The sequence below is a fragment of the Colias philodice genome, chromosome 19 (assembly GCF_061535455.1).
Source record: "Colias philodice isolate Cphi_HAF_F1 chromosome 19, ilColPhil1 Martin Lab GWU primary, whole genome shotgun sequence".
Classification (NCBI taxonomy): domain Eukaryota; kingdom Metazoa; phylum Arthropoda; class Insecta; order Lepidoptera; family Pieridae; genus Colias; species Colias philodice.
In genome coordinates, this window is record NC_143104.1 from 978173 (window position 1) to 1005603 (window position 27431).

General features: G+C 33.6%; 3 protein-coding genes across 3 annotated transcripts; all 3 read left to right on the forward strand.

Annotated features, from left to right (window-relative positions):
• Window positions 1-1222: 1222 nt before the first annotated feature.
• On the forward strand, window positions 1223-10994 carry LOC149479713 (alpha-galactosidase MYORG-like). Its single transcript, XM_089707526.1, has 9 exons — window positions 1223-1405; window positions 5987-6091; window positions 6865-7029; window positions 7359-8019; window positions 8214-8406; window positions 8517-8626; window positions 9172-9427; window positions 9963-10119; window positions 10780-10994. The coding sequence occupies exons 1-9, from the start codon at window positions 1381-1383 to the stop codon at window positions 10965-10967; spliced, it is 1860 nt and encodes a 619-aa protein (XP_089563652.1). The 5' UTR covers window positions 1223-1380; the 3' UTR covers window positions 10968-10994.
• Window positions 10995-12461: 1467 nt separating this feature from the next.
• Window positions 12462-20891, forward strand: LOC149479714 (alpha-galactosidase MYORG-like). Its single transcript, XM_089707524.1, has 9 exons — window positions 12462-12586; window positions 14877-14993; window positions 15370-15576; window positions 15826-16486; window positions 16853-17045; window positions 18290-18399; window positions 18631-18904; window positions 20021-20177; window positions 20521-20891. Exons 1-9 carry the CDS (start codon window positions 12517-12519, stop codon window positions 20787-20789), a joined length of 2058 nt encoding a protein of 685 aa, XP_089563650.1. The 5' UTR covers window positions 12462-12516; the 3' UTR covers window positions 20790-20891.
• Window positions 20892-21316: 425 nt separating this feature from the next.
• On the forward strand, window positions 21317-27237 carry LOC149479715 (alpha-galactosidase MYORG-like). Its single transcript, XM_089707632.1, has 9 exons — window positions 21317-21338; window positions 22029-22148; window positions 23033-23233; window positions 23439-24099; window positions 24407-24599; window positions 24856-24965; window positions 25185-25431; window positions 26546-26702; window positions 27017-27237. Exons 1-9 carry the CDS (start codon window positions 21317-21319, stop codon window positions 27202-27204), a joined length of 1899 nt encoding a protein of 632 aa, XP_089563758.1. The 3' UTR covers window positions 27205-27237.
• The last annotated feature ends 194 nt before the right edge of the window (window positions 27238-27431 follow it).

The window sequence follows — 27431 nt, forward strand, 5'->3', positions numbered from 1 at the left end:
ATATGGCAACTATTTCAAAATACCTAATACGTGCTAATACTTTACTTCTTCGGTTTAATTCAAATAATGATCTTCAAAATTAAGTTGACCCACAGGGTAGACCCTATCCGCTATCGTTTGCGGCACAGTGGCTGCAATTATCTTAAGCGCTGGCTATATTAGGTACTTGCTATGTTGCATTGGCCACAACCTGCGCTAAGTCAATAATAAGGTTTCTGAGTACATGGGTAATAATTAGGACAGGGTCTAGGGATGAGAATTATTCGTTAAATTATGTGTATACACATACACCAAAAACAATTCTAAGTAAGCTCACATTATGACGTATATTTCTGATTTAAACCTTTTTTAACAGACCACCTTGACATATTGGTTGAGATTTGAGGCGTTAGCATAGAATCGAGGTATCCTGTGTTCGATTCGCGGTGAGGATATGGAAAAATATTAGGTATCTTGTTCGGGCGGGACGTAAAAGACTGATCACCTACTTATTTATAAAGAAAATCAATGAGTGAAACAGGCTAATTGATTTTCTTTATAAATAATAGTTGTATTGTTTATGGAGGTAAATATGTTTAATACTCTAACGATTAACGACCAACAAGGGGATATTAAGTTACTTCACCTTAAGTTTGATGAATTATTACGTATATTGTTTATTACTTACATCATATTTTATACAAAACACTTTAAGATGACAATATCTAATCAGACAAAATTTTATCAGCACTCGATAAAACCGTTATGGAGTCCAAATTATATATCAAAGGTGGTTACTGGTTGTCATGTATGATCGCCTTCTGAATAAGATGTAAATTTATTTATTATTTATTTAACAATTCTATCTATCTTCTACCGCATTGATTTAAGTATAATACATAGATATTATATCAACAACTTAAAAAGGCAAAAATGCCTATTTTAAGAAAAAAACATTTTCATTTATGAAACATTGAAGAGCGCCTAATCCAATAGAAAGAGATTAATTAAAAAAGTAATAAAGTTTCATTAAGCCTACAAAGGTATAACTAGGCCTTGATCGAGATTCAACGCTCTTCATTTGTATATATTATGCCGATATTTCTCTACCAACAATTGAATAAAAAATTGGAAAATCTCTCAGTAGTCAAAGAGTAATCATTAGGAAGGATCTTTTTTTCACAGAATATTTTCAACACAATGAAGTTGAACAGAATATTTTCAACACGTTGAAGACTAGTTGAGTTAAACACTCGAATATCGAATCTTTCCCGAATATGTTTTCTCTAACCGGGGATTAAAGATACTGTCAAGAATAACTGTACAAGATAAGAGGTGATATGGAGAAATAATAAATTGATCTCTAAAAATGAATTACGCTCATATCTCTCTGAGTTAAAAATGAAGTGGCTTGTCTTGTTGGCAGGTAAGTTATTTTTTTTATTAAGAATTTTTAAGATGACGTAATTCCGTTTATTTATCTTGGTAAAAACCTACTAGCTAGAGAGCTAGCGCAAAGCTACCTGTATGTATTTGACCAGACCTGGATTTTTGTGTGTTGATTCCCCTATACCTACTATACATGAGATGAGGAGTCACTAAGCCCAGAGTGGTGGACGAGCCGCGCGCTTAGGTAAGACAGGTGGTAATTTTTGGCGAACTTTGAAACCATTTGACCACGTCTGCCATTTTGATATTTGAAAATAGATTATTATTACTATCGGAAAATAACAATGGCAGACCATTATCACGCGGATAACATTCTGGCAGACACTTATGAAAGTGCTGAAAAAAATACAATTTTGAAAGTATTTGACCAGATCTGCCATTCATATATTTTATTTATTAGGGTCTTAAAAACTTATTTTCGAAACGGCAGACATTTTCATTGCGTACAGACTTCAGCAGACAACAAAAACTAGCTACTACATGGTCAGATCTATGCATACAGTACTATCTCTGTAGCTATTTTTTTCCATGTATATCAATATTATTCTCACTCTAGCCTATAGTATTTTTATTTTATATAGTTACTAGCATTCAAATAGTCTAGGTTTTATAACTGAGAGGGCTCTTTTCGGTTCCCACTCTAACGGTTATTGCCAGATGTTTTCAGTACAGATTAGATACTAGCAGATACATCACTTCCATGCAAAAGTGAAAATTACTACGCTATAAATAGCCTAAAAAATCTTAATAATAATAATTAATAATTACGCTTCACAGCAAGAAGAAATGTACCATATAGCTAGAGAGCTAGCGCAAAGCTACCTGTATGTATTTGACCAGACCTGGATTTTTGTGTGTTGATTCCCCTATACCTACTATACATGAGATGAGGAGTCACTAAGCCCAGAGTGGTGGACGAGCCGCGCGCTTAGGTAAGACAGGTGGTAATTTTTGGCGAACTTTGAAACCATTTGACCACGTCTGCCATTTTGATATTTGAAAATAGATTATTATTACTATCGGAAAATAACAATGGCAGACCATTATCACGCGGATAACATTCTGGCAGACACTTATGAAAGTGCTGAAAAAAATACAATTTTGAAAGTATTTGACCAGATCTGCCATTCATATATTTTATTTATTAGGGTCTTAAAAACTTATTTTCGAAACGGCAGACATTTTCATTGCGTACAGACTTCAGCAGACAACAAAAACTAGCTACTACATGGTCAGATCTATGCATACAGTACTATCTCTGTAGCTATTTTTTTCCATGTATATCAATATTATTCTCACTCTAGCCTATAGTATTTTTATTTTATATAGTTACTAGCATTCAAATAGTCTAGGTTTTATAACTGAGAGGGCTCTTTTCGGTTCCCACTCTAACGGTTATTGCCAGATGTTTTCAGTACAGATTAGATACTAGCAGATACATCACTTCCATGCAAAAGTGAAAATTACTACGCTATAAATAGCCTAAAAAATCTTAATAATAATAATTAATAATTACGCTTCACAGCAAGAAGAAATGTACCATATGTAGCCGCACAAAGTCGATATTGTGTTGCCTACCATTCGACTCAATGGCTAGGGTTGTAACTACCTTTAATAATTATTACCAAACTAATAAACCGAGTGATGCGAAATAACCATAATTCTTTTAGAGTTTGATAAAATGATCAGGCAGGTATTTTCTTTAATCCTTTACTAAATTGTATCGTTGAAATTATTCTTAATCGCGTAAATTTAATAAATAATCATATGGAAAACACTTTTCATTTGTTTTTTTACTTTCACGCCCAACTACTATACAATAATTACGTTGTTTCGGTATTTTGACGAGAAAACACAGGAAACATCCGTTGTATCATTTTAGATAGATTGTATATTTTGTATCTGTAGAATTGAAATCAAAGCTATGTATATGTTGTCTCCATTCTTTTCTTATCGGATTGTTGATCCCAATGCGAATGCGTCACTTAAATTTTATAAAAGACAATTAAGAACATCAAAAATAAAGTGATACGTAAATATTTCACAGTGCAATATATTATGTAATTAATAATAATTATATATTTATGAAAAAATAATTACATCAGATTTAATAATCGCAATTGTTTTGAATGTACATATGAATAATTGATTACATCATAATAGTAATAATCACAATTGTTTTATTTCCCATTTGTTGCAACCCTAGCATATTTTCATGTAGCAGCAGAAGTACCTACACTGGCGGCGCGCGGCGGCCGCGGCATCGTGCGACATCAAAGGCATTGCCTTACTAGGTAAGTTTATAATGATTAACTCTTTAATAATTATTTTTGACTTTACTCATTTCTTTTATAACTTATATAATTTACGTTTTACTTTTACAGAATCCGATTCAATGGATTATGAAGACGAGTCACACAACGCCATACGATAGTGATGATGAATGAACATTTCAATAAATGCATGCGTGTTTTTTATGTTGTTTTGTAATTGTTAATTGTTTCTTAAATAAAGAAATAAACTAAATATTTAAATGATGATTTGTTATTTGCAACACAACTTTATATTTGAGATTCTTTACAAATGTAAGTATTTAGTTTTGTATCATCAAATTTATAAATTTTATTCCATAGTTTTCAAAATTAAATGTAAATGACCATACAAACATTAATAAAGTAAATCATTGATGTAAGGTCAGGGAACGTAATACATAATATGTATATACATCTGACCATGTAGAAGCTAAGTCTTGTTGACTGCTGAAGTCTGTAATGTTTTGTTGTCTGCTGAAGTCTGTACGCAATGAAAATGTCTGCCGTTTCGAAAATAAGTTTTTAAGACCCTAATAAATAAAATATATAAATGGCAGATCTGGTCAAATACTTTCAAAATTGTATTTTTTTCAGCACTTTCATAAGTGTCTGCCAGAATGTTATCCGCGTGATAATGGTCTGCCGTTGTTATTTTCCGATAGTAATAATAATCTATTTTCAAATATCAAAATGGCAGACGTGGTCAAATGGTTTCAAAGTTCGCCAAAAATTACCACCTGTCTTACCTAAGCGCGCGGCTCGTCCACCACTCTGGGCTTAGTGACTCCTCATCAAATTCAAAATTCAAATTCAAATTATATTTATTTGCAAGAATGTAGTTACAAATTATAGATGTTTTTAATTACAATATTATGTGGCTAATACATTCTACCCATTGATTGGGTGTGCAAATATTGAAAAAGAAAGTTGATTAGTCTAATTATTTAAATGTACACACAATTCAATTTTCACAATTACGCGAACGCACTACGATTAACACGATTATATCACACACTTATCACACACAATTCAGTTTACACTACTTAAAAGTCATAAATTCTTCAATGTCATAAAATTGTTTCACCATCAACCAGTTCGTCAGTTTATTTTTGAAAAAGTTTACTGGTAGTTCCTTGAAATTGTCCGGTATTTTATTATATATTTTAATAGCCATAAATATTACACTGTTTTTAGCTTTGTTAATTCTACACGTTGGGAAATGTAATTTGTTTTGGTATCTTGTCAACATATGCGAATTTACATCTCCTTTCTTCTTAAAGTATTCCGGGTGATATTTTACAAATAAACATACTTCTCTTATGTACATGCAAGTTAAATTCCCCTATACCTACTATGCATCTCATGTATAGTAGGTATAGGGGAATCAACACACAAAAATCCAGGTCTGGTCAAATACATACAGGTAGCTTTGCGCTAGCTCTCTAGCTATACGCGTTAGTGGTTAATCGAGCTTAACAAATGCGAAATAAGCTAAATTTTTCGAAAAACTTGCAAAAAAATCTATCTTGTTGGAGCCAGGGCGAGTGGTACCTACCTATTTTAGAAAATTGTTGTTTAGATTGCTTGAATTACTTAATTTAATAATTTTATAATTATCAGGGACATAGTTATGAACTTGTAGAATATTAAAGAACATTCTACTAATATTATAAGCTCGAAAGTTTGTGAATAATTAATGAAATTCTATGATATAAGTGACTTGACAAATCAAAAATAGTAATTTAAAATTAATGGATATCATATCGGGACATAAATTAATATTTTAATCTTTTTCTGCTACTGTATTGGGATCTATAAGTGTTGTGGGATATAATATTGTATTTAATGTAGTTTATAATATATTTGCACGCTCAATTACGAGCAGAATGTTTAAGGATCTATATTATCTGTATCTACAAATATCTTTGTAATTCTACATTCTGCAAATAAAGCAATTTGAATTTGAATTTTGAATTTGAATTTGAAGTACAAAAAAAATGAATTACGCAAAAACCACTGAATAGATTTTGATAATAATTCTATGAAGTATAAGCACTTGCCCACTGGTTCGGCTTACTGTCTTTTCATTGCTTAGTTAAGTATGATCATTACATTTAAGAGCTTAGACTATCCTTTTAAATTTAGGATCGTATAACGCATCTTTAGTAAACCTCGCAAATTCATATTTAATAAAGTTTCGATAACATCAAACCAGAATATTGTTAACCATCATCATTTTTTCACAGGCTTTTCGGTGGCCCTGGGTGTACCCCGGTCGCCCACCGCCCGCTCCTTTATCATGGAAGACCATGAGAGCGGTGGAAAGGTACTCATTGCTGCTCCTTCAAATGGTAAGTACTTAACAATAAAAAAAAAAACTAATATAGTCATTAGGAAGAGTAACAGAAGTAACAGAATCAGTAAGATCTAGTAATATTGCAAGCCTCATAAGCGAAGCGTTGAGGTGGGTACTACTGTCACTTCGCGCAAAACATCTGATTTTTCAAACTTAAAATGTCTTTATGTATCATACATTGCACTTGTAAGATAATACATACACACACATATTAAGAAAAAACACTATTTTTAACGTTCATGATATTTTTGATGTCATTTTTGTTATTTAAACTAGTTAAAAAACAGTTTAAAAAAGTTCTGTCTTGGACGTCCGTGTGTCTGTATGTGCGGATCCTTTTTCTTGTTAACACGATAGCGACCGAAATACTTTACTAATCGAGTCTTTTTTTTTCTCTTACGCTTGAGTATGCTCAGGAATAGAACCCTTTCATTTTTCAGGGTCTGATTCGATGTGGTTTAATTGTTATTAAATAAACAAAAATAATAATTAATAAATATTTATTAAAAAAAAATTATGAGGCGTGCACTTTTGGATTTTCCAAATTATTTATATTTTCTACGAATAATTTAAACTAGTTATCAATTAAATTCGTATTACTTTAGAATACCATGCCATTATTGTATGTCAAATCCGAAATTATACCTAATTGAAAGTAGCTGAATCATCCCTTCAAGATTACAAGGAAACTACTGTAATAAGATTACTATTCTGTTTAAATTAATATACTATAGTATTTCATAGTCTGTGTTTTTATTTGATACTTAGGTAATTCGGACTTCGTGGGTCACATTGGGCGCAAGATTTCCCTCGATGATGATGAGGTATCATTCGACGTATCTGGTACTTACTACGACGATATCCAGGGCTACAAGCTATCTGTTTCGTGGGACGGGCCTAGTGACAGAGTATTTGAAGACTGTTATAGCTTCGGTAAGAATTATTTATACGTAGCCAAATGCAGTTTACATTTTGAATGAATGAATGAATGAAAACGCTTTATTGTACACCATTACAAACAGGAAAAAGACATACATATACAGAAGAGAGACATGCACAAATGGCGGCCTTATGGCTTTAGTAGCCATCTCTTCCAGGCAACCAAACACAAGATAAAAAAAAAAAGTGTACAGTTACTTGCACTTACAAAAAATGCATTTTTTTTTTCACACAAAACTTTTTAATATTTATTTATTTACCTTGATCTACGATTAGTTACACAACAAATAATGGAATTAATTATTTTCCTTTTCCTTAATAAGGCTCAGCCCAATGGTTCGGAGGACCGGAACAAAAAGAACAATACTGGCCAATTCAAAAATCCAACCTGCAAAAATACTCAACAATTTCAAAGGAAGACGACAACTCAGCTGTATCGGAGAGATATTGGCTCAACTCCGACGGTGTTTACGTTTACGTCCACCCTGATGCACCACTGTTTGTTGACTACCACAACGTTTTGGACAATCACATCTGTTTCATAGCTGAAGTAGCAGCTCCTTACTCTTCAAGGCGTACACATAATGTGCTCAAATACGATATCTGGTTCTTCGAGAACGCAAAGGTAGCCCACCAACACGCAGTGAGCAATTACTTGGGACAACCTTCTGGCATCCCAGATTACAGAATGATTCAGTACCCCATCTGGTCTACATGGGCGAGGTATTCCAGGGAAATTGATCAAGACAGCCTATGGGCTTTCGCTAATGAAATTAAAGATAGTGGCTTCCCCAATGCCCAGTTCGAAATTGACGACCTATGGGAAGTTTGCTACGGATCTCTGACAGTGAACGAAACTAAATTGCCAAACTTTAAACAGCTGATTCAGGATATCAAGGGATTAGGTTTCAGAGTTGCTATTTGGGTGCATCCATTTATCAACAAGGACTGTGAACCTTGGTACTCAGAAGCTCTAGAGAAAGGGTATGTGATATTTGCTAATGCGATACTTAATATTTATCGATCATTCAGCTTTTCATTAAATTCTAGTTTTGTATAATTTTAACATGTAATATAATCTTAATAAATCAATTATTATGCCAACGGATTCCTTATTTAAAAATATTTTTATAGTAAACAAATAACACGTGCTATTCTTATCTGCTCAATTATTTTAGCTATCTCGTTCTAAACGAAGAAGGCAGTCCAGACACAACCTGGTGGAACAACAATGGCTCTATCCCTGGATACATCGACTTCACAAACCCAGAAGCTTCAAAGTGGTACACTACCAGAGTTCAAGACTTGATTGAAACTTATGATATTGATACTTTAAAATTCGATGCTGGTGAATCCAGCTGGTCCCCTCAGGTAAGGTATATGAACCGCTCTCTCAAAATGCTTACTTACAAAATGCTTACTCTATACTTGTGTATCCCAAATTAAAGGATAAATTTTTAATCTAATAATTATTTTTTTAGATTCCAGTTCAAAACGGAGACATTGATTTACATCCCGGACACATTGTCCAATCTTACGTGAGAGCTGTCGCTGAATTCGGACCCATGATTGAAGTTAGATCTGGAATGAGGTATATTTTCAAGTTTATTAGTTTTATGTTAAATAAAGCATTTTGAATTGTGTTCATTTTATAACCTTACATAAAGCTAAAATGTTAGATAAGCAATTCATCAAACTTGAAGCATAATAACGCAATACGTAATCGATAACCTTTTTTTTTTGGGTTGATATATTTATTATTTTTGTACATGTTACTTGTACTAGTTGTACTAGTTGAAATATTTTTGAAGTGAAACTTCTTTATCGGGGTTGGAAAAAAATTTAGTGTAACATTTTTTCGATACGCGTGACATTTTTCCGTTACGCGCCATCTTTTTCTTATCCCTCCCTTTTTCTCTTCTGTAAAGTTGCATATAGTAAATTATTTTTTGAAAAATAAGGTCATAAAGAAGTTTCACTTCTTACGTGTGTACAGTAGTACACGCACACATTTTTTTTTATTATATTGATGATCTCATTGCTAAATAAATGAAAATAAATACGACAAAATGCACTGTTTATCCATTTCTTTTCAAGCTTCATAAATACATTACTAATTCCTTTCCACCATTGCAGAACACAAGACCTCCCAGTATTCGTGCGAATGGTCGACAAGGACACATACTGGGGCTTCAACAATGGTCTCCAGACCATGATACCAACTCTTTTGGCCATGAACCTCAATGGATATACCCTTGTCTTACCAGACATGATTGGTGGTAATGGGTACAATGATAAACCGAGCAAAGAACTGTTTGTGAGGTGGTTACAAGTGAACGTGTTCATGCCTACACTGCAGTACTCTTTCGTGCCATGGGATCATGATGATGAGGTATTATTTACTTCATCGGTTTTAAGTGGTGATGTTACCTTACATATATGGATGATATGATTGTTTTCCTCAGAAGAATAATATGTTAAAAATTTCAATTTTATAAATGAAGACAGCTAAGTTTTACGTAAGATTTTATATGTCAAATTATCCACGTAGTCCATTAGAGCTGCATCTCAAATAAACAAATATTGAATACCACTCGAAAATTAGTATTTACTGATGAAAATTATACTACTTAAAAACTATTAAATACAATACAATACAAAATTATTTATTTAACACACACATAGGTACAGAAGATAAGAAAAAGAAAAGAGAAAAACATATAAGATAGGTAAACATGTTAAATAGGCGGCCTTATCGCTCTCAAGCGATCTCTGCCAGGCAACTTTTGGATAGGATTAGTTTTATGCAAACTTTGGATAGGATTAGTTTTATGAAACTAAATTTTCTTTACTGATGAATATTGTCACTTAAAGCTACAATTTTCATCAGTTAACAACCACTTAATTTTCGTTTTCACATATTCCAGGCGGTAGAAATCTGCCGCAAGTACACAGACATACACGCGCAGTTCGCGGATGAGATCGCAGCGGCCATGGAGGCGTCAGTCCGCGACGGGACGCCGGTCAACCCGCCCGTGTGGTGGCTGGACCCTGCTGATGAAGCCGCACTTGCTGTTTGGGATGGTGAGATAATTAGACATATTATTTCCGTTGATATGTTATCTTAAAAAACTCACTACTATTTATAAACAATATTGTATACCGCCTTAATAAAATGTGGTGCAATTAATAATTAACTGATAATAAAAATGATATGTTTTTAAAATAGCGCTTACCACTGTTAAGCGCGTCCGCGCTGTTACAAATGACCCACAAAATTTCGGGTCATCTGTAACAGGATGGCGGTTCTACAGGGGTCTTAGTACGCAATGACAAAAAGAAAAAATGATGGTCAGAACGCTGATACCGGATACCTAAAGATACTGTAATATAAAATATTACAGTATCTTAAGATGAAATATTTTAGTATCTTCACCGTGTGTGACGCGCTTAACCGATACTTATGATAAACCCTTAGTTCTTTTATCTTATATTGTGAGAATTTTCAAAATAAAGCTTTATATAGTGTACCTATCTATTACAATTACAAAATATTAAAATTATTATTATTTCAAAGTTTACCTTCAATACGCACAAAAATAATTGAAAGAACCTAACCTTAACTGTGACAAAATATGCTGCTAAATAATAATATTCTGCTAAAACTCTTCGTATATTTTTATTTAATTGCTAAATTCCATCTGTGTTTTGTGTAAAATAATTAACAACCACACAATCTTCCAGAATTCCTCCTCGGCACACGTATCCTCTCAGCTCCCGTGGTAGAAGAAGGCGCTGTATCCCGCGACATCTACTTACCTCGCGGACAGTGGAAGGATGGCAACACTGGCCAGGACTACACTGGGCCAATCACTCTGTACGACTATCCTGCTCCTTTGGATATCCTTCCCTATTTTATATTGCAAGATTAAACAATTAATAAATTGTTTTAAGTAAAACTTGTGTTTTTTTTATATCACACTAAAATACCTATATTTTGGCAACACTGGCCAGGACTACACTGGGCCAATCACTCTGTACGACTATCCTGCTCCTTTGGATATCCTTCCCTATTTTATATTGCAAGATTAAACAATTAATAAATTGTTTTAAGTAAAACTTGTATTTTTTTTATATCACACTAAAATACCTATATTTTGGCAACACGGGACAGGAGTACACTCGGTCCAGTAGTATATGCGTGAAAACCATACATACATACATACATACAAACCTTTCCTCTTTATAATATTAGTATAGATATTCATTGAAATTTTTAACACTATTTTCTTAATTTAAATTCATTTAAAGGAGAATGGGCAAATTGGGCCTGAAACTTGGGCTAAGACCAATACACACGAAATATTGTTTTTGTGATAGATCATTACACATACCTTACGAAAAAAATAAAATAAAAAAATAAATCAACCGGGTTCTTGTACAGTCAAGGCAAAAAGTTTTATTTATTTGGCTATTATTTTGCGCACAATAACGGTGTTTTTAATTCGAATGAAGTAAATATAAATCTAAATGTTACTGGAGTGACTGAGTTTAACCACAAAAAACGTCTAACTACGTTGAATTATAATAAACAAGGTATAGGTACCTTATTTCGGTTATTAGAAGGCTTAAGATTAATACGTATTTGTAAGTGAAAGTGAATTGGAGTAACATAAAGATATTGTCATTGTCTTATAACAGTTACTTAATGCAAAAAATATTATACACTAAGAAATAAAACTTGATGTGACTGTACAAAAACCCGGTTGATTATTTTTTTATATATATTTTTCTCGTTATGTATGTGTTATGATCTATTATAAAAACAATATCTCATGTGTATTGGTCCAACTCAAGGGTTCAGGCCCAACTTCCATAGTAAAATGCCCATTCTCCTTTATTTTCTATTTTTTAGTTCGGTTTTCTATAAAAAGCGTGTTTTTTAGTTTTTAAAGTGAAACTTTTATTACATCGTCTCAAACTTTTTGGTCTGTGTAGCGCATGTCGCGTGACGGGCAAACCGTACGATAATAATTATCGTATAAATACGATAATTTTGTGCCTAAGTTTCACTTTTACCGTGGTTTCATGAAACCACACAACATTTTTATATTTTTTTAACTATTATTTTTTATTTTTTCACCTCGTTTACGTTGTTGGGTGTGTAATGTTGGAGTAATTTAATTACAAATAACGTAGACCTACATCTTAATCTTGTTCATCCTAATTGATACTCATCTCATGATAACTACTGATACCTATGCTGATACTAAATAACACAGTATCAAAAAAAAATGTTATAAATTTAAACCAATAATCACTCAAGACCTAGGTACTGAATATTGATATAGGAAATCTTCAATCTACAATTGAATATATATTTACCATTATAGATATTTATCTTAAATCGATACTGTCAACAGGAGTTAGAATAAGTTATCTGATAAATTCATCGTTTATTTCGAGAGATTTCGATAAAAGATGATAATAAATCACGAGTTAGTTGCGGCTGCTGTGCGATCAAAGATGGCGGCTTTGACTGTTTTTATTGGTATGTAATTAATTAATTTATACTATGTATTATGATTCCCAGAAAAACAACTAAGTAAAGGTTTCTAGACTGTGCTCTCGACTGAATTTCGCATAAAGGGTGCTAAATTATTTTAACTGGGAAGATTTGCTATATATTGGTGCAAACTAGGGAATCGGACTATGTAGATAATTGATGAAAAATCCATGAACATAAACAGGAACAACACCTATGTTCTTGATAGCGGGCTTCTAGTGATCTAATAACTAAATTATTATTTCTTTCGACTTAAAACCTGAGACATCTCGATTTGAACATGGCTACCACTAGACCATCGCGCATCGGTACAGAATTTATAAATTATTTAAAACTTAATATTAAAAAAATGCACAATAGCGTAGGAGTAGGAATACCTGTATTATTTTTTTAAATCTAAAAAATTGTAAAGATTTAACGTAACGGCACCAGTCTTGTACAGATTAAGGAAAAAATTGAAGTTTTTTGCAAATTTCTCGTAGGTTTTTTAACTTTATTGGATATTGTTTAGTTATACCTTTAGTTCTATGTTATTTTAACGTAACCAATGTTAGAAAAAAGATTACAATGCATAAATAATGAAGTTATTTATAAATTAAAAAACCACTTTTTTGCACCAGTGTTGGACAGTGAAAAATCTAATGATGGACACCCAGTTTTGGACAACATCCAGTTATGAACACCCATTTATGGACTGTACCTAATGTCGTTTCTCCAGTTATTTACACTTGGAGAAGACTTATAGTTATCAATAGAATCTTGAAAATGATGATTGAAATACAATAAATCGGGGATGTATTTATAAAAAATAGTACTTATTAATTATTTTGCATACTTATAATATTTAAAACAGTCTTAATTTCCATTTTCTAGGCAAAAATTGGACAAATGCATTGTTAAATACGAGTTATGTCCGTTAAGAAACACCAATATGGTTTTTTTTCTCAATAAGTCAGGGATGAAAAATATAACTAAAAAAGTACTGCCATTCCATCCAATTTGGGACTTCTTCTTCTTCGTCATATCACTCTAGGGGGGTAGATGTTACCCGCTTCACGATGTTCCGCCATATCTCTCTGTTTCCTGGCATTCCGCTACACTTGTGAAGTGAATCGCCAATCTGAATCCGCCAGCAGCCTTTAATCTGATCGGTCCATCGATATGGATTCCAAATTGTAGCACGAGACAAAAAGCTTTTTTCAAACTGTTGTCAAGATGGTGTGGATGAAATTTAAGCGTGTGTGCTATATGGTGGTGGAATTTAGCAGCAGACAACGATCCAAACAGTTCATCAGAGAACTCTCTATGATAGATGCGTTACAATACGCATAAGTACCTATGCGACTTCTCTACGCAGTGATAGAGAATGAAGCCGAGAACGAGTCGCACAGCACATAATGACCCATTGTTCTAAAATATATTCTTCATGTTTAGATAGATATTAAGTTGTTGGACCCATTAGTGTAATTTTAACAAAGAATATCAATGTCCATTATAGGAACCAAAGCAAATCCAGTCATGGACAATTGTTGTACAATATTGGAACCCTTTGTTTGAAATGGTCGTGATAAGTATATTATTAATCAGAAAGAAAAGACAATACAGAAAAGCGCATGTAATTAATACCTTTAAAAAAAGTTTATTTTCGACATATGTCCATAAATGGATATATCCATAGAATTAAATCCAGTTATGGACACTGATGAATTTTATTTAAACAACATAACCTATCATGATACTAAATCGTGTAATATTTCGTACATTTAACTACTATAAATAAAAGTAATATCAAATTTTTCTGACATTGATACAAAAATTCTTATAACCAAAATTGTGTGCTCACTTCCTTAAGGATTTTCTTAGTAAAAACGGATTTCTTCGAAACGGGTCGCAGCAACTAAACATAACGTTCTGCCATCTTCAAACATTTTGGCCGAATAAGATGAAATTTCGTATTTTGATAGCTTATGAACCAAACTTTTATTTTAAGTATTGTAAAATTATATAACGTTAATTTTGGTCTTAATATTTAAATTTAATATTTATTTTGTCCATTACTGGATGCTTGTCCACGACTGGTGCCGTTACCTTACGTTAAGTTTTAGTTTTTTTTTTTAGTTAGTAAAAAATAATAGGAAATTATATGAATATTGTTTTCGAGTTTTGCTTTGAATTCGTTGCCTAATTTCTTTAGTATCTACTGAACTCAGTTTGAAACAAGAAAGCATATTATATCAAGTCCGTTAATATACTTAATATTTTCCTTCAATTTCAGCGGTGCTGGCCTTCAGCGCAATAGGCCATGCAATGCCAGTGTCTCTCCGAGCTGATGGTGTGGAGCTGACGCTAGAACCACAGCTCACTGGCGGATTCCACTTGGTACTAACAGAAGGTACTTTTATATACTTTAAAAAGAAACTTAAAAGCAAAAGATCCTTATCGAATTTTCCGGCGCTTTCTTGTCGGTATGTTAGGTTCGTTTATTTGACAGAAGAAGATAAAACATTGATAATACAGGGAATTTAACCGAATAACAATATGACTCACGATTTCAAGAGATAACACTTCAGAAGAAAAACACCTTTTTTTATAGTGGGGAAATCTTCCAAAGATACCCACGACCCCCGGGGAAGGAGCCGTGGGTTATGTCAGATTCTTACCGACTAAAACCCCACTGTGTTCCGTTGAGCCGCTTTAATGATGGGGCCCCTATTTGTTAGAATTCTTCCGCGACCGAATGTTTCTCAATATTTAACGTTATTTTATAGGTGATCAGAGAACTGTATATGGCCACATTGGAAAGACGTTATATTCATCATTCACGTCAGAAGATATAGAGGGAGGTGTTCTTATCCAAATTGGAGGGACCAACCTCACTGTTAACACAGTGTTCGATAAAACCGCTGACGCGAGAGGCGTTAAGATCAAATGGGATACAGAGAACTTGATGCGATTTGAAGACTGTATAGATTTTGGTAAGGAATATTTACAGTATAAGTGAATGCTATAAGTCTAATTATTTTAATTACTTAATATTTTAATTCTGACTATGAGTACGTCGCTACTTTGAATGAACTATCTATATCTATAATATAAAATCGATAGTTTATCAATAAGTAACAATATTTTTCGGCGCCTACATCTTAACAGACTGCTTTAAACATCTTTAATGTAGCTTAAAGTAACAAATTCGAAATTTCATTTAAATTGAACTTTGTGTTCAGGTGATAAGCAATGGTATGGAGGGCCAATGCAAGAGGACCAAGTGTATCCCATTCAGCACGCACATCAGAACTACACAGCATACGTGACACAAGAAGCCGACAACGCAAACATAGTCGAGCGATACTGGCTCAACTCTGCCGGCGAATACATCTACGTGCACCCACAAGTACCTTTATTCGTTGACTACAACCTCCTTCAGCCAAATCACATTTGTTTTGGAGCTCAAATCGCTGAACCCTATTCCACTAAAAGAACACACACTGAACTTTCATATGATATCTGGTTTTTGTCGGACGTTAAAGCAGCGCATAAACATGCAGTGGCCAACTATTTGGGGAAACCGTCTGGCTTACCAGACTTTCGCATGGTACAACACCCCATCTGGTCAACTTGGGCTCAATACTCTTATGATGTCACTGGACAGAAAGTTATGGACTTCGCTAATGAAATAAGAGAGCACGGATTTAACGATTCGCAGTTGGAAATTGATGATCTTTGGGAGACGTGTTACGGTTCGATGGAAGTCGATACAAATAAGTTTCCGAATATGACTCATCTCGTTGAAGAGGTAAAGAAATTGGGATTCCGCGTTACAATCTGGCTGCATCCGTTTATTAATGGAGGATGTGAACCTTGGTACTCTGAAGCCTTGAGCAATGGGTAAGTCGAGATGTTGCATTAAATTTGCATACAAAATATTATGTAAGCAGATTAAAAACATTAAAATTCCACAGAATTATGTAATTGCATTTGGTTCAGTTATCGACAGTGCATTGTTTTTCGATCATATCATCATCATTTTAACAAGACTTCATTAAAATATTTTCTTTTCATAATTAAGTAGATTTGATCTCTGATGCGATCGTCTGTCATCAACGATTAATATGTCCAATATTCAACAAAAAATAAATAAATATAAGTAGTCGCTAATAACACATACAAACAATTTTACATAATACATTAATCCCATTTATCATTTTCCAAATATTTAACCTACAAAATATTTCAATAAACTTCCATCTTCAGCTATCTAGTACTCAATGAAGAAGGCAGCCCAGCAGCATCCTGGTGGAACAACAACGGCACGTCGCCAGGTCTGATCGACTTCACGAACCCGGCCGCGGCGGGCTGGTGGTCCTCTAGAGTGAGGAACCTTCTCGATACTCACGGCTTTGATAGCGCTAAGTTTGACGCTGGACAGAGCAGCTATTCGCCACAGGTAACAATAGAATTAAAGATATTTTCTTTCGTTTCAATAACGTTTATGTTATTGAAACGAAAGAAATATCAATTAATAAAATTAATCCTGCCAACGACATGACATGATGACATAGTTACAGCATACTACCACAACGAATTTTACCTTGCTAATAGACCGGGAGATACTGACACAAAATTTCGAGTCATTTGTAACAGGATGGCGGTTCTACAGGGGTCTTAGTACGCAATGATAAAAAGAAAAATGATGGTGTGATCGCTGATATCGGTGGCTTAGTCGCGTGGGCGTTAGCCGAACTCGTCGGAAAAATAGCGAAAGTCAAACGATTTGTAACACAAAAATTTTAGTATTTACCGATAGCCCATAAAAAAGAAGTAGGCGGTAGTGTCATGCCATACTTTTCCGGTGTGACTTACAGCCCGCCATACCGACGCGAATATGTTGATTAAAATAAAACAATTATTCAACCATTTGTACCAGGCTAACTTTTGCACAGGTAACCATCGTCGTGCAGCCATTTACGAAAATCGCTATGCCATACTTTTCGGACGATTCCAAATGGTCGCCATACCGCCGAAAATCTGCAAAAAAAATTTATTTCGCCAAACTTTTTGTACCAGTATTGCATTTGGATTTTTGGAGAGTATTTGATAAAATGTGACCATTATTATATTTGCCATACTTCTAGTAGGGGGAAAAAGTGCTGTCATACTTGAAAAATTAATTTAGTATTAATTTATATAAGTGAAGATTTCCAACACCTAGATCTTTGAAATTTTGTATTTATATTCTTTGATCCTCAAACTTCCAGGAAAAATAAGTGCCATACTGTTACAAATCGTTTGACTTTCGCTATTTTCCGACGAGTTCGACTAACGCCCACGCGACTAAGCCGCCGGTACCAGCGTTCACACTATCATTTTTCTTTTTGTCATTGCGTACTAAGAACCCTGTAGAACCGCCATCCTGTTACAAATGACTCGAAATTTTGTGTCAGTATCTCCCGGTCTATAACATAGAATATGAATAAAAAATATGTAACGACATTACTCGAGCTTTCATATTTTTAAAGTGAAACTTTTATTACATCGTCTCAAACTTTTTGGTCTGTGTAGCGCATGTCGCGTGACGGTCGGCTGCCGAGTAGGTATAAAGCAGTGTTTGAAAAGTTTCACTTTTACCGTGGTTTCATAAAACCACACCACATTTTTTTTTTATTTATTTTATTGTATAATTATTTTTAGGTGCCAGTACAGAATGGAGATATAGATCTACACCCACACCACATAGTGGACGCATTTGTGAGAACTTGCGCAGAATTCGGAGACATGGTGGAAGTCAGAGCAGCATTTATGTAAGAAAATAAATACCTACTAATACTAAATAAAACGATATTTATACGTTTGAACTTTGAACCACGTTTGAACCATCAATTTATCCAACCTTTTTCCACATAAAAATTGATTCATTAATTATCTGATTAACTACGTCGTGAAAAATTATTATTTCTGTGAATATTTTGTTAAAAAAAGTTTATTTTTAACTCCATACTCCTATCATCATACACAAAACCTTTACTTTACAGGACTCAAGACCTCCCCATTTTCGTGCGCATGGTAGACAGGGACTCCATCTGGGGCATCAACAACGGCCTGCCCACGGTCATCACAACCACCTTCCAGATGAATCTGAACGGCTACCCCTTCGTGCTGCCAGACATGATCGGCGGCAACGGATACAACTTGAACCACGCGCAAGCTGACATTCCTTCGAAAGAACTGTTTATTCGCTGGGTTCAAGCGAACACGTTCTTACCGTCGATGCAGTATTCGTATGTGCCGTGGAACTTTGACAATGAGGTAAAATATACCTATTAAGCATTTTTGGAGATTAAAAGAAACGGCCAAGTCTATTTTCGTACCATAACCAATGGAAAGCACAGTTAATTCGTCACACATCAACACATCCCTATTCAAAATGAAATAGGGATGCGTTAATCGCATAATTATCGTAGAGTAATTGAATAATACGATTTGCGTCAATATTCGTTATACAGTTTACAAAAAAATATGTTAAAAATTGAAACGAAATAATTATTGTGATTTTTTAAATAAATCATATCACCATCTAAAACAGACTAAATTAACAGCATTATACAGCTGTTGTAAAGCAGATTATTGTGTTTTATACGTATAGAAACATCATAGAAATCATTATTTTAACAGATTGCAGTTAGACTAATCTCTAGAATTTTTTGTCCATCGCATTTCGCATCGCATCGATTACGACATAGTACCTACATCTCACAAATAAAACAATCAATATTTAATAACAATGAAAGTGTTTCTAATGCTAGGCTTCGTGTTTACAATCTTCGTCATCACCTTTGTTAAATACAAATTAACTCTAATTGCCAGAGACACCTTCAGGAATAATAAGACGTAATATCTATAGCATATTAAATCGTCAATAATCAATTATCTTATTGAATGAGTAATTACTATTGATTAGTGAAATAAGCACCTTTGGTCGGATTTCGTTACAAACTAACTAAATCATTCGAATTTAGACGATTTATTATAACAATGCAGAGTTAAGATTTTAGACCACTAACACCAAACTTGAACATAGACATTTTCATATCCAAATGAAACAAACATAGTTAAAAATAATAATAGTTAAAAAAAACTAAAAAACACGCTTTTTATAGAAAACCGAACTAAATAATAGAAAATTTTATCAAATTAGTGTATTGTCATCGGTCCTCAATAAATCTACAAAGTTTGAACGAAATCTGGCCGTAAAGTGGGTCAAAATCGCGCCCAAAGAAGTCGGTTACAAACATACAGGTGAAGCTAATATAAAGCGTGTAATATAATTCTTATAGCATATTTTAATTACATTTTAGTTTATCACGTTATCTTTGGTACCTGAACAAGGAAAAACCCTACAGACATCATTTCAATATATTCCAGACGATCGAAATAAGCAAGAAGTACACAGACCTCCATGCAGAATATGCTGACCAGATCTATGCGGCCATGCATGCGTCCGTGCATGACGGGTCACCTGTGAACCCTCCGCTGTGGTGGATCGACCCTACGGACCCTGAGGCCCTAGTTATAGCTGATGGTAAAAAATTTTCTTATATATCTTATGAATACTATTTTTCATGAGGAAGGTTATGATAGATAAGTATGTTGATATGTCTCTTGAACGAGCAGTTTAGATGCTTCACGATACACTGTAAGAAACCTCGGGTTACATTTGATTAACTAAAAAGTGAAAAACTTTAACTTTGGCAAATAATTCATAAAATTAGTAGTATTCATTAAGTTTGTTTTGTATCCTGTCATAACACTGAACAGCGAACGATCAGGATAATTTTTATTTCAGCTTACAAAATTTTCAAATATTAAAGTTGTGTTTTACTCGAATTTTATAAAACACAAGATAATTTTCCCATCTTTCCCAGAATACCTGTTAGGGGAAGAAATCCTCGTCGCTCCAGTTCTTAAGGAAGGTGCTAGAACCCGTAACATCTACCTACCAGCTGGCACTTGGTTCGAAGAAGGCGACCCAGATAGGGCTCATTTGGGACCTATTTGGCTCAAAAACTACCCAGCTCCTTTAGAAACACTCCCATACTTCGTGAAACATAAAGAAAATGTATCTGATTCCGCAGCTATTCCTACCTTAACTTTAGCTACCTTCCTATTAGCTCTAGCTATGATTTTCGTTTAATTAACGTTTGAGAGTTTTAATATTGTATTAATATATTAAAATGTAAATTGTAAATAAAATACTGTAGTTAGTAAGATAAAATAAATTATACTTATTTAAGAATTTGTTGTTGTTTTATTTCAAAAACTCAAAACCGAGAGGTTAGATAAGATTTATTTAGACAGGAACCGAGTTCCTACCTATTATTTTTTCTGGAAACTATGTTTACGCAGTAAAATAATTAGCATTTGGACGATTGAAAAGCCAGTCTTAAAAGAAAGCTATTTAAATAATACCTGTAAACAGGTGTTTAAGAGATGTTAAAAAATAAGTAAAATTTTGAGTCATGAGAAGTGATTTGTAAGATCCGCTTACGAACACTTAGTTGTAATTTCCATACGATTTCCAAGAAAGATTAAATGGCTGAAACAGATCAGTTGATCTGCCTATAATTATAGAGATGTAATTACTTCCAATGATAGCAAAAACAGATACAAAACAAACGCAGGGACGCGAGTTACACAGTCGCCGATGTACTGACCTACGATATGGACCACAAATTATTGTTCTGTGAGAATACATTTTTCTTATCTATATACTAATATTATAAAGCTAAAGATTTTGTTTGTTTGTTTGAACGCGCAAATCTCAGGAACTACTGGTCAGATTTGAAAAATTATTTCGGTATTAGATAGCTCATTTATCGAGGAAGGCTATAAATTATAATATCATCACGATAAGACCAACAGATGTCGAGCACTGCGGGTAAAACCGCAGGGAACAGCTAGTTATTGATATTAGGACATTTATATTTTAAATACAAGCTAATAGTTCTATTTTAATTGCGAATAGATAGAAAGATACCGATAAATAAAGAGAAAACAGAGCCGAACTAAGTTAAGATCTCCATTCTTCGGCGCTGCAAAGGTTTTGCAAAAGCTGTTTCCAATTGTATCAAATATTACCTTAATTGTTGCTCTTAAATATTCTAATATAGTCCATAGTCCTGAAAATCTGGACAATAAATAAATCTAGACAATAATAGGTAGGAACCTATCCTCTAATTATTGTAAGGAGATGTACAGATATGATTTTTGTAAAATGCCAATATGTATTCATAGATGAGATGAATGCATAGATGAATCTTATAAATATTAAATTTCGAAATACGTAACACCAAAAATGTACGCCTTACAACCAAATTACAACTAAAGATAATTTCTAGCACAATCGTTTAAGTTTTATTATTTTTTTGCATAGTGCTCGCAGTGTTATCTGCGAGTGTGTATGCTGTGGATATCAAGATATTGGATACACCAGACATAAAACTTCAACTGGAAAACAATCCTTATGGCGGACTTAACGTTATATCCGATCGCAGTAAGTATTATTTATTTTTAGCATACAAACTAATTTTAATGATTATATTTTTTTGTACCTATATATGCCAGGGATCGAAGACCTCTCAGTTCTAGGATCACACATTTATCACCACCAATTTTGTGTAGTACCGAGATTTAATGAAATCAATTAAATTCATTTTTTGAACCGATAGGGCAAGTCTCCCATGACCAGTGCCGTCTTTAAGGCAGGGCCCGCAGGGCCCTGGCCCGAGGCCCCGAGGTAGGCAGGGGCCCCACAATTCTGAAAATTTTCGATATACAACAACAAATTTTATAACATAATAAGAAAAATATCAAATCACACACTTGGTAAAATAGAAACAAGATTTAGAAAATTTGTTTAAAAATTTATTTTTGCACTAAAATAACAGTAATTATATACAGCTTAAAAAACTTTTTTTCTCGATTTCTTGCTGTTATAGGCTATGATGTCACGGATGACGTCACTTTCATATATTTGTATATGAATAAATATAAGTATTGTTCTTTGTATAGATTATAATATATGGTTTTCATTCAATTTTATTTAAATTAGAATTGGTGGGGTATTAGTTTTTTAGATTCAAAAAATTTATTTATTGAACTCTCATATGTGGGGTGTTAAGAGACGGGGTTACGATTTAGCCTATTGCGTTATTGTAAACTGAAAAATGATAAAGGGATTTTCCATCCCTTACATAGGCCCCAGCCAGTACCTTGGCGCATAGCCTCGTTGATCCTAAAGACGGCACTGCCCATGACAAATCGATGTAACCAAAACGAAGTTACTTAAATATTTTAAATTTAAGCCGATATCAGTTAAATAGTCTTTCATCAATTTTTAAGCAAGATCTCATCTTTTAACCATTACATTTTCCTCAGAGGGTCTCCGAGAAACCATTTCCGTGATAGGCCGTCACGCCGGAGACATTAAAGAAACAAACCAAGATGGAGACATCATCCTACAATACGAGAACGACACACGACTCACTATTACGGCTAAAGAAGTGACCAATGGCCATCTCGTTACTTTTACCTGGCTCTCAGGAAATAAAGAGCGGCTTGAAGATTGCGTTAATTTAGGTATTTATAACCCATTGTTTGTAGTAATTATTGACCATAAGAATGTATTTTCTAACGTGTAAAGGAATTTTCCTGTTGAAGCTTATCTATTATTTTCAATCACAATGGCTTTCAAAGAAAACTACAGCAATGAGCTCTACTAACTTTTATATGATTAATCCGTGATTACGGTTTCCAATTTTTTTTATCAAACACTATTTTTTAGGTAGCCATCATTGGTACGGAGGACCACAACAAAAACGACAGTACTGGCCAATTGAAAAACTACTCTTGCAAGATTACTCCTACATCACGAAAGAAGCAGACAATTGCGCTGTAGCCGAACCATACTGGCTCAATTCTAACGGCATTTTTTATTATTTCGACAAGAAAGTTCCCCTTTTCGTCAACCAGAATAACATAGATAAGAATGCTGCGTGTTTCTATGCAGAAATAAAACCTCCCTATTCAAAAATGAGGGAAATAAACGAATTAGTTTACGCTTTGGGTATTTTTGATAATCCAAGGGCAGCTCATGAGTTTGCCATAGAAAAATATTTGAAGAAACCCAATGGATTGCCAGATGAAGGCATGCTAACGTACCCTATATGGTCTACGTGGGCAAGATATAAAAGAGGCATTAACCATGACGTAGTATTAAAGTTTGCGAATGAAATCATTACCCATGATTTTAAACGCAGTCACATAGAGATAGATGATGTTTGGGAAAAATGTTATGGATCTCTTACGGTAGACGAGAGGAAGTTTCCCGATTTTAAGAATACTATCGCTACTTTAAAAGAGATGGGATTTAGAGTTACGATGTGGGCTCATCCGTTTATTAATAAGGATTGTGAACCTTGGTATGTTGAGGCAGTGGAAAAAGGGTAAGCAGAAAAAAAAGGATAAGTTCAATGATATTATCTGTTATTTAATTTTTTTTTTCGATTTCATCTTCGTTTGATATGGTGTCTGCGGTTATGAAAACCTTCCCTGCTTTAATATATTTTGATTTTCCCATCAAAAACAGGTTGAGTCGTTATGAAGTTTTTGCAAAAAGAAACGTTCGAATATTTTTGTTTCAGTATTATTTTTCTTTGTATTATTAAAAAAAATAACATCACATGAATCCAAAAAAAATATGTATCTATTATCACTTTAAAAAAAATCTTACCAATTATAATCCCCTTTCAGTTACCTAGTGTTATCCGAATACGGTTCAGTAGAAACCAGCTGGTGGAATGACAATGGTACCACCACAGCATACATCGACTTTACCAACCCAGACGCGCGTGTGTGGTACACGGACAGATTGAAGAACTTGCAAATGGAGTATGGAGTGGATAGCTTTAAGTTCGACGGTGGAGAGTCTAGTTGGTCGCCGCAGGTAATTTATTTTCCGCAGAAATAGGTAGATTAGTCTTATTCCCAAATGAGCAAAACCTGTCCTATTAAAATTAGCAGTTTTATTTTAGAAAATCCCAGCCTTGAGCTGTACGTAGCATTGAGCAGAACCATCAAAATTCGTTCAGTGGTTTTCGTGGGAAGGAATATAAAACATTCATACATTCTTACAAACATTCGCGTTTAAATATTATGAGGAAGTAGTTAGGATAAATTAAAATTCTATTGGTATTTTTTAGATTCCAGTACTTAAAGGCGATATCAACGACCAGCCGGGTGTCATAACAGCAGACTACGTGCGAACTGTGGCGCAGTTTGGGCCTTTAGTTGAAGTTAGAACTGGATATAGGTAACATTTAAAAGAAGTGTAAAGTTTTCATAATTTTAAATTTGACAGAACTTTAGCCTACAATAATTATTGTGGTCATCGCACAGCGAATAAAGTGTTGGATTTAGCGATGAAGCAAACACCAATCAGAATTGCACTCCAACGTTAGGAACGTGTCTTATTTTACCATACCTTCCTGTACCTTTAACTATACACCAGTTAATGAAAGCATTACTCTAGGACGCAAGATCTACCCGTCTTCCTACGCATGATAGACAAGGATAGTTACTGGACCTTCGAGAACGGTCTTCCAACAGTCATCACCACATTACTCCAACTGAACATGAACGGCTACTCTCTGGTGCTGCCAGATATGATCGGTGGCAATGGCTATAATGAACCTCCTTCGAAAGAACTATTCATACGGTGGTTGCCATTTATGCCGAGTCTACAGTTTTCGTATGTGCCGTGGGATCTTGATAATGAGGTAAAATTCAGTAATATTTTAGATGCAAAATATATATTTTGTTTTATTGATTTATGTTTCGTGACAAAAGGCAAATATTTAATTAATTAACAAGTATAGATAAACCAGAATCTGATGGCAATTAGGGAAATCAAAAATTTTGAGTGTGCAACCCTAGGGAAAATGGACTGAACGATCTTGATACTGCTTATTTTTTATTTTGTCCTCAATATCATTACTCACATTACATAAGTGGAAAATACTGTACTTAATAATGAGATATCCACTTAATATTATGTAGGTACATACTAACATGTATAATATACAATTATACAAATTACTTTTATACAGGTAATACATATTATTATTTACACATACCTCTATTTTTATATTCATTACCAGTATGCCATGTGAAAATATCGATATAATGATAATGTAGATCAAAACTGATTATAATTTTTTAATAAAATAAAATAAAATAATGTTTATTTTCGTAAGTATTAACAGACACACATTATAAAATTGACTTGGACAGCTTGGACTTGACGAATAGCCGTATTGGAAACTCCTGTAATAAGTTTTCATAAAATTATATTCTAATCAACAAACAATATTATTATATTTTTTAATTTATAGTATCAAAACGGGTAAGTCCAATTTACCAATAAAATCTTCAAAATTGAAAATTGTGATGTGTTTGACCCTTCTTCATCGAATGTATTTCTATACACATTATAAACAACACCGAAAAAGCCGCTGCGATCACAAGCAAGATTGTGATCGCAGCGGCTTTTTCGACATTTTCGAAGATTTTTTTAGACAAAATCCTAAAAATTATTCATCGACTGCAAAAAAGACAAATAATTTGACATCCAATTTGATAGTTGTCAAATAAGTTGCCACATAAAAATCTTTTATTTCATAAATATAAATATGCCATCAGATTCTGGTAGACCTATATATGAATTAGTCGTTCTTATACATAAATTGTAGAGGGCAAAATTCAATTCAGTTTTTCATTAGAACCCCATAAAAGTACTAGAGAACTGAACAATCTTTTGTGTTTCAGTAGCTTTTATGTTTAAAAAGTCTGTAACAAAACAGCTTAATACTGAATGGTATTTAATTATTCCAGACAATAGCAATAAGCAAGAAATTCACTGAACTACACGAAGCATTCGCGCCAAAACTGCTAGAGGCGTGTTCGAGAGCGGTACAAGACGGGTCACCTGTCAACCCGCCTATTTGGTGGATAGAACCTAATAATACTGAAACCTATGATATTTGGGACCGTGAGTTAACAATTTAACTTTAAATATGATGTCTTTGTAAAAATACTTAACTTATAAAATTTGACTAGAATGAGCTAAGATGTCTTTGTAAATTTAATTAATATCTCTTTGATCCTAGAATTAAACAAATACCTACATGATGCATGGCAATACTTAGGTAACATATTATTTCGATGGGGCAGTCACGATTTTTATTTAAAGTTCATTTACTAAACAATTTACAAATGAATTTTGAAGAGATATAATATTACCTTTTTTTTTTCGTTAAAGAACGTATTAAATGTTCCTCTAAATTATACATTTCGTGTTTTCAGAGTACATGCTAGGTGAAACAATTTTAGTTGCTCCTGTAATAGAACATGGCGCTAAGAAACGTGACGTCTATTTGCCAAACGGAAAATGGCTGGCGCAAGGAAATCCAGACAAAATACATGATGGTGGTGATTGGATACGAGGCTATCCAGCGCCATTGGATACTTTGCCTTATTTTATAAAGGTGTAGAATAAGTTTTAATATAGAGTAGAAAATAATGTATCAAAGTTCGTGTATTTTTATTCATAAACTATTATGTTAAAAGACGTTTTTTTTATTCTCACCCTCGTTCCTCAGAAAAAGAACTGCTAGTTTTATAGGGTTCTACTGAACTTATGTCTTACTAACATTTGTACTATCAAAAAACAAATTGTCATATTTATCTATCTTTATCAATCATTTCTTTATGCATAAGA